The sequence below is a fragment of the Fukomys damarensis genome, unplaced genomic scaffold, assembly GCF_012274545.1.
Source record: "Fukomys damarensis isolate Sample0158 unplaced genomic scaffold, DMR_v1.0_HiC HiC_scaffold_12, whole genome shotgun sequence".
Classification (NCBI taxonomy): domain Eukaryota; kingdom Metazoa; phylum Chordata; class Mammalia; order Rodentia; family Bathyergidae; genus Fukomys; species Fukomys damarensis.
In genome coordinates this window covers 55,345,472-55,352,980 of record NW_022900924.1, presented here as the reverse complement: position 1 = coordinate 55,352,980, position 7,509 = coordinate 55,345,472, and the positions used below count along the sequence as shown (strand labels likewise).

The 7,509-nt window shown below is 49.4% G+C and overlaps 1 protein-coding gene across 1 annotated transcript in view; it reads right to left on the bottom strand.

The window, feature by feature from the left end:
* The window catches only part of Ltf (lactotransferrin), a 22,145-nt gene that overhangs the window by 11,410 nt on the left and 3,226 nt on the right, over window positions 1–7,509 (bottom strand). The window contains exons 4-8 of the mRNA XM_033762706.1: window positions 7,295–7,475; window positions 6,922–7,069; window positions 6,497–6,552; window positions 1,185–1,363; window positions 594–768 (exon numbers count right to left, since the gene is read on the bottom strand). Coding sequence (XP_033618597.1) covers window positions 594–768; window positions 1,185–1,363; window positions 6,497–6,552; window positions 6,922–7,069; window positions 7,295–7,475 — 739 coding nt within the window. The remainder of the gene's footprint in view (window positions 1–593; window positions 769–1,184; window positions 1,364–6,496; window positions 6,553–6,921; window positions 7,070–7,294; window positions 7,476–7,509) is intronic.

The following is a 7,509-nucleotide window of genomic DNA, read 5'->3' as shown; positions in this document are numbered from 1 at the left end:
CGCCTCCGCTGCAGAGAGGGTCACAGCGGTGGGCACCACCGCCTCCCCACCGCCCCCTCGTCCGCTTCTCAGCTCCCCACCCTGCTCGGCCCAGGGACTGCCTCAGTTTCCCTCCTACTCCTTCCCACAGCGTCCCCGGCTTCTAACTCACCCCCAAATCCCCAAGGACTCAGAGCCCAGGGTCCTCCCGGAGGGGTGACTGAGGGGACCCTCCCCAGGCCCACGGTCACCAGCGTGGACTCTGGGCCTCTGGTCACCCCGCTCCCTGCTAACCCTCCACAGGGGAAGCCCCTGGTCCAGATGGAGCCCTGTGGCCTTGGCCCCAGGCCAAGTTCGGAGCTGTGTGTCCAGGCCCAGAGTCCTCCTGCTCCTGCACGTATTTCTCACCTACTAGAAGGCTGACTGGTTTTCCTGACACGCCTAGCGGCCTTGACCCACACAGGGACCAGGGAGCCTGAGCCCCTGGGCCAGGATGTTTTGGGGGACCCCTCTCCTGATCCCCGATCCGGTGGACCACAGACACTCGCACCTGCATCCGGACGACAGAGGCCATTGCCGGGCAGGGCCCCCCAGGAGATGCACAGCACACTCACTTTCCTCCATGTTCCGGATGGAGGAGAGGTAGCCAAAGCCCAGGTACAGCCCAGCGTCTATCTTCTCGGGGACCCGCACGAAGCCCAGAGCAGAGTCCTTGAACAGCAGGTCCTTCTTCCCCGGGGGCGAGCCAAAGAGCTGGAATGCCGATGACTTGTTTCTTCCAAACTTTTCCTAATGCAGGGAAAACAGAATTATGGAGTTAGCAGTGAGTAGGGAGGAAACCAAGCCCCAGTGTTGAAAATGAGTAGGTAGAATTTGGGGGGATAATTATGAAGGCAGGGACCTGGGCCTTCTCAGAGCTCAGCTTGGCCCAGTCTCTGGGAAATGGTGGGGCTCAGAGCCTTTGAGCCCAGGGAAAGTCGCATGGTACACGCACGCCCACACACACGCTCACACACACACTCACACACTTCCGCTGCAGCCGTGAGCTGCCGGGGATCAGCAGTGCAAGAGGAGTCCGGCATTCCTGCCATCCAGGCTGGTGTTCCCCGAACCCAGAGGGGCTTCCAGAGTGGCCCAAGTCAAGGGTGAAGGTTTGCATCACACCCCAGTTCCACACAGGTGGGGAGCATCACAGGTTAGGCTACCTGCGCCTGGCGGAGAAACTCCCAGATCAAGTCCTCCTTGCCGTTCACACTGCGGGCCACGACAGCGTGAGAGGAGACACGGGCCAGGTGGCACTGCTTATACTCGTCCACGGGCCTCCAGGTGTTGTCCAGGCACAGTAGCTTGTACTGATCCCGCTGGGCCTTGTCTGGCAGGTCCTCTGCGGGAGGGAGAGGCCCAGGAGGGAGAGGCCCAGGTGAGCCAGAACTCCGCTCCTCTCATGCGATTCAGAGCCAGAGGAGACACCCTGCCCCGCTGACAGAAGTGAGAGGCGGGAAGGCAGTGTGATGTCCAGGGCTGATCCCACGGTTAGGAGGCGGGGCCTGGTTAGAAGTGGGTTATGGGGTGTGACTGGAGGAGCGGATCTCTTTCCCAGGCTCTTCCCTCCACTCCCTGCTTCCTGGCTGCCATGAGGTGAGCAGCCTTCCCCCTCCCAGGCCCTTCCACATGTCATGTCTGCCTTGGAGCCAGTGACCATGGACTGAGCCCTCTGAAACCGTGAGCCGAATCGTGCCTCACTCCTTCAAGGTGTGGGTGTCAAGTATTCTGTGTCAGCAACGAACACTGATACAGGTGGTGAATCAGACTGAGGGTGTGGCTCGGGCACAGCACTCCCCTGGCATGTGTGAGACCCTATATTCCATCGACTGCCTGGAAGGAAGGAAGGCAGGAAGTGGGGGGGGGGAGGGAAATTCTGAGAAGAAAGGTAGTGAATGGCTCCAATACTCTCAGCCCCAGAAAGAGCCAGGGGCTGGCAGAGCTTCGAGCCTCTGACTGAACACACCCTGCGGCCTGACTAGAAAGGGTCACCTCACAGAGTGCCTCCCCCCTGCCGCATCTCCAGGAGGAATAAGAACAACCAAAAGATTAAGGCAGAAAATACCCTTGAGTCATTTCCGACACTGGGCCTGTCATAGAATGGAAAGCGTTTCTATGAGTGAGTTTGGCCAGAATTTGGAAGTTTTCATCTATATTGTATCTAGCTTGCTGCAGAATTTAGAAAGTAACAGAAACCCATCATTTCATGAGATTAGGGAAACCCTGATGTTAAAATCAGAAGAAGAGGTGCAGAAGGAAAAACGGATGGGCCTATTTCTTTTATGGACATTAATGCAAAAATCCCAAACAGCATATTAGCTAACAGTGGCATTTAAAGGGCTAATAGATCGGGATTGATGTTTGCATTTATTCTGTTGATAAAAAGACTGGGTGAGAAAGAACAGGCAAAGGTTATTTGCCAGGCTGTTGATGGAGGATGGGAATCACGAAGCCTTCGGATTTCACTGCAGCAGAAACAATGTGTGTTCAACAGCTATTCATGACATTATTCGGCTTCAGAAAACGAGTAACTTAGAGAACCTGGTCAAGTTCTTGAACTGGATAATTACCACTTATCAAAATTTCTAACGCAAAAGTGCAAGGACCTGAGTTCAATCCCTGGTACCGAAAAAAAAAAAAAATTCTAACACAAAACTGCAACTAAAGAAAGAAATTTTATATATGTTGAACCATGGCTCAACATATGCAAATCCATGAAGGTGACACACTATATTGACAGAGTCAAGGACAAAAACCACATGATCATCTCAATAGATGCAGAAACAGCATTTGACAAAATTCAACACCCTGCAGAAAATTGGAATAGATGGTCTTTATCTCAACTTGATAAAGGTTATCTATGAAAAACCAACAGCCAACATCATACTAAATGGTCAAAAACTGAAAATCTTCATGCTAAAATCAGGAACAAGACAAGGGTGCCCACTATCACCACTCCTGTTCAATATAGTTTTGGAAACATTAGCCACCGCAGTTAGACAAGAGAAAAAAATAAAAGGAATAAAAATAGGAAAGGAAGATGTTAAACTTTCATTATTTGCTGACGATATAATACGCTACATAGAAGACCCAAAACACTCCGCCAAAAGACTCCTAGACTTAATTGACAGATTCAGTAGAGTGGCCAGATAGATATAAAGTCAATACTCAAAAATCAATAGCCTTCTAGTACACAAATAACAGACTCACTAGGAGGAAATTAGGGAAACAATCCCTTTCACAATAGCATCCAAAAAATGAAATATCTCAGAATCAATCAAATGAAGGAAGCAAAAGGCCCCCTACATTGAGAACTACAACACTCTGAAAAAAAGAGATCAAAGAGGATGTAAGAAAATGGAAAGACATTCCTTGTTCCTGGGTAGGAAGAATCAATATAGTGAAAATAGCAATACTTCCAAAACTGCTACACAGATTCAATGCAATCCCTATTGAAATCCCAACAGTATATTTCACAGTATATTTCCAAAAATTCATTTGGAACCAGAAGAGACCTAGAATAGCAAAAGCAATTCTAGGTAACAGAGACAGGGCAGGGGCCATCACAGTCCCCAACTTGAAACTATACTACAAATCCACTGTGATAAAAACAGTATGGTATTGGCAAAGAAACAGACCTGAGGATCAGTGGAACAGATTAGAAGATACAGAAATAACCCCAGAAATACTCAGCTACCTCATCTTTGACAAAGGAGCCAACCATGCTCACTGGAGGAAAGATAGCCTCTTTAATAAACGGTGTTGGAAAAATTTGATTTCAACTCACTGCAAGAGAAACAGCTGACAGAGCTAAGAGAGACAACCTACAATGTGGGAAAAAATTTTTACCAGCTGTTCCTCAGACAAAGGTCTACTCAAAAACTTCAGACCCCCCCAAATATAAAGACCTGATTCAAAAATGGGCATCTGAAATGAACAGACATTTCTCAGAGAAACAAGTAAAATCACAAAATAAACATAGGAAAAAAATGTTCACCATCACTGGTCATTTGAGAGATGCAGATGAAAACACTGAGATTTCACCTCACCCCAGAAAGAATGGCTGCTATCAAGAAATCAACAAACAACAAATGCTAGCAGGGTTGTGGGGAGAAGGCCTTCTCCATTGTTGGTGGAAGTGCAGACTGGTGCAACCACTGTGGAAATCAATATGGAGATACCTCAAAGAACTAGGACTAGAGGTTCCATTTGACCCAGCTATTCCTCTGCTGGGTATCCTCCCAAAAGAATTACAAGAATCATACCACAGTGATATACGCACACCCATGTTTATAGTGGCACAGTTTGTAATAGCTAAAGCATAGAAACAGTTCAGTTTCCCATCAACTGGAGACTGGATAAAGAAGATGTCGTTTTGGCTGGGGATTTAGCTCAGTGGTTCCAGCGCCTGCCTCACAAGCACAAGGACCCACATTTGATCCCCGGTACAAAAAAAAAAAAAAAAAAAGACATATTTTTCTTTAATAAAATGGAGTACTACTCAGCCATAAAGAACAAAAAACTAGAGAGATTTATAGCTAAGTGGATGCACTCTTAAGTGACATTAATAGGACACATATGTGTAAATACCAAATAGTTTCCCAGGTGTGAAAAACTAAAAGTATAAATGAGGATCAAATTATATAATTGAGAATATGAAATAGGAAGAAAAGGTCTAAAAGGGTAGGGGGAGTGGGAGGGGTAGGGGAAAGGAATGAAGGGAAAAGAAAAAATATGAGAAAAGGAAAAAAGTGGAAACAAAGTCTTTGTAAATAGGGAGGGGTGGAGGGAGTGAAGGGTGGGCTGGGAATGGGGAAAAAATAAGAACCAAGATACATCATGTAAAGGTACAAGATCCCAATGATGAATGTAACTGTATCATATAACTAAAATGTACCAATAAACTTAGTGGGAAAAAAAGGAAGTTTTGCCAAGGTCAGGATTCCTCCTATCCCAACCCCAATACAATCATATGTAGCTGGATCACACAATTTATAAAAGAAAGAAAAAATAAGCTCTCATTATTTAAGATGATAGAATTATCTACCTAGAAAAGCCAATAAAGCAACATCAAACAGACAAAATAACAGTTCAAAAGGGTAACAAGTTATATAACCAGCCAACAAAAAACCCGTTACGAGTAGTAACTAAAAAGAAATAATATAGAATACAAGGTATTACAATGGCAACTAAAACCATTAAATATTTAGTAGGCTATAAAAGTGCACAATACCCATAATAAGAAAAGTGTGACGCTCTATCAGAAGACACAAGAAGCCTGATCCAATGGGAAGATTTAACATCATCACAGATTAGACAACCTAACATCCATGGATCAACTAAAATTCCACACAGATCCAACAAAATGGGCTGGGGATGTAGCTCCGTGGCACCGTGCCTGCCTTGCAAGTGCAAGGTCCTGAGTTTGATCTCCAGTACCATGCCCAAAAATAAATAAATAAATAAAACACGTCCCTAAGTTTGATACCTGATACAGCAAAGAAAGAAAGAAAGAAAAGAAATGGAACAAAAATAATTCTAAACTTTTAGCTCAGAAAAATTGAAAATAAATAGCAAAGTGGGGATAGGCACTCCCTCTATTAGCGAGAGCTTCCAAGCGCCAGGGTAATAAAAACAGAAAAACACAAACACACGAGCAAAGTCAGAGAGCTGAGCAGCCGAGCACGTGGATTTGCACAGACCTGGTGAAGAGCTGACTCCCCGTACCACAGGCACACAGGTGGGGCTTTGGTTGCCGTTACGGGGAAATTGTCTACAAAGGGGAAAGGCTAAGCCAAATCCATGGCTGATTTCCCGACGGGTGTACACGGAGGCATTGTAGGAATCATTAATCTTATTAACTGAATCTTCATGATTTGGGGGTGAAATGAGCATCTTTAAAAGACCCCAAAACCACAAATCAGCAGGCAAAACTGATGGGTTTTGGCTTATCGATTCCAGTCTAAACCCTACGACGGTTCAATATCTAGGCAGAGACCGCTCCTGTACTTGAAACCCTGACGGAACAAGTCAAGTCTATAAAATAAGAACAAAAAGCCCAAGCTGCAGCAGACACATGAAGAGAACCAGCACTGAGGCTGTTCTATAGCCATCATCCCGGCAAACAAAATGAATGTCAGAAAAACTCGAAGCGGGGCAGAAGCGAGGACATTAGCAGAGATGAACTTGAGCAGAATTGAAATCTTGAGAGCGCCGTACCCCTCCTGGGGGCCTGGATGGCTGCTCGGGTGCCCCTGTCGGTACCTAGTCAGGCCTCACGGTGAGTCGGGAAGAGGACGCGGGCTGTGTGAGGCGAGGAGAGGACACACCCGGTGTCCACCGCTGGCCGTGTCCCACCCCAAGTCCTCCGGGACTGTGAGCGCCACTGTCTCGCGTGTGCACGCACACGAGCAAAGTCAGAACGGCAAGGAAACCCGATGGCAGGTGTGCACCTGAGGCCCCAGACGGCTCTTACCAAACACTGTGCTTGCCTTGATGAAGGCCACGTCTCCAGCCCCCTCTCTGAGACACCTGCGAAGTAAGAGAGCCCTGCAGGTGAGCGGCCTGGGCCTGAATTGACAACGTGCCCCTAGCGGGCGGGCAGGCACGCGGGTATCCCTGCACACGAGGAGCCCACGGCTCCCAGAAGGTGGTGGACCGGCCAGTCAGGCAGGGCAGAGGTAGGGACATCAGCCTGGACACCGCATGCTCCTTCCCAACTGGCCCCAAACGACCAGACACCTTCAGCCCCACAGTGCCCAGGGGAGGGGCCGGGGTCAGCAGAACCGAGGACACTGGGGCCCTGCCCCCTGCCAGAGGCTGAGCCAGCTGGGCCCTAGCAGAGGCTTCCTGGGCTGGGGCTGTGTGGCCCCCAGTGGGGGCCAAGACAGTGTCACTCACTTGAAGGCTCCAGAGTAGCCGAAGTAGGGCTCCTGGGTGGAGAAGGCACATTTATCTTTCCCTGTCCCTGCACACAGGCGACACAAGTTGGGAAACCGAGCTCCATCCGCTCCAGGAACGCAGCTGGCTGAGAAGAACCTGGACACAGCTGTGGAGCAGAGAGGGGCCACAGAGTGGAGCCAGCCCTGCCTCAGTGTCACCCCTGCAGTGACCCGGGACGCAGCCGCTTCCCCACCCTGCCCGGCACCCTCTGGCGTGGGCTGGGAGCTCAGAATGGCTCCCCAGGATGCCTCCTTCCCCACCAGCCTTCCCCTACCCTGGAGTCGCCAGGCACCGTGTGACCCACAGTGGCCCACGCCCACGGCCGTTTTACCTGCCTCGATGGGCTCGGGGGGTCCAGTCCAGTTCAAGAACGGGCGGAGAACCCCTATGGGGACCCTCCACCCCGCGGTCCTGCGGATGCCGGTGTGGCAGGAGCGCAGGCCCCGCAGCTGGTCCAGCCGGAAGTTGCTGCTCCTCTTGGCCACGGCCACAGCGTAATAGTGCGTCTGGGGCTCTGCGGGGCGGGGGACCCGCAAGTCAGCCCTG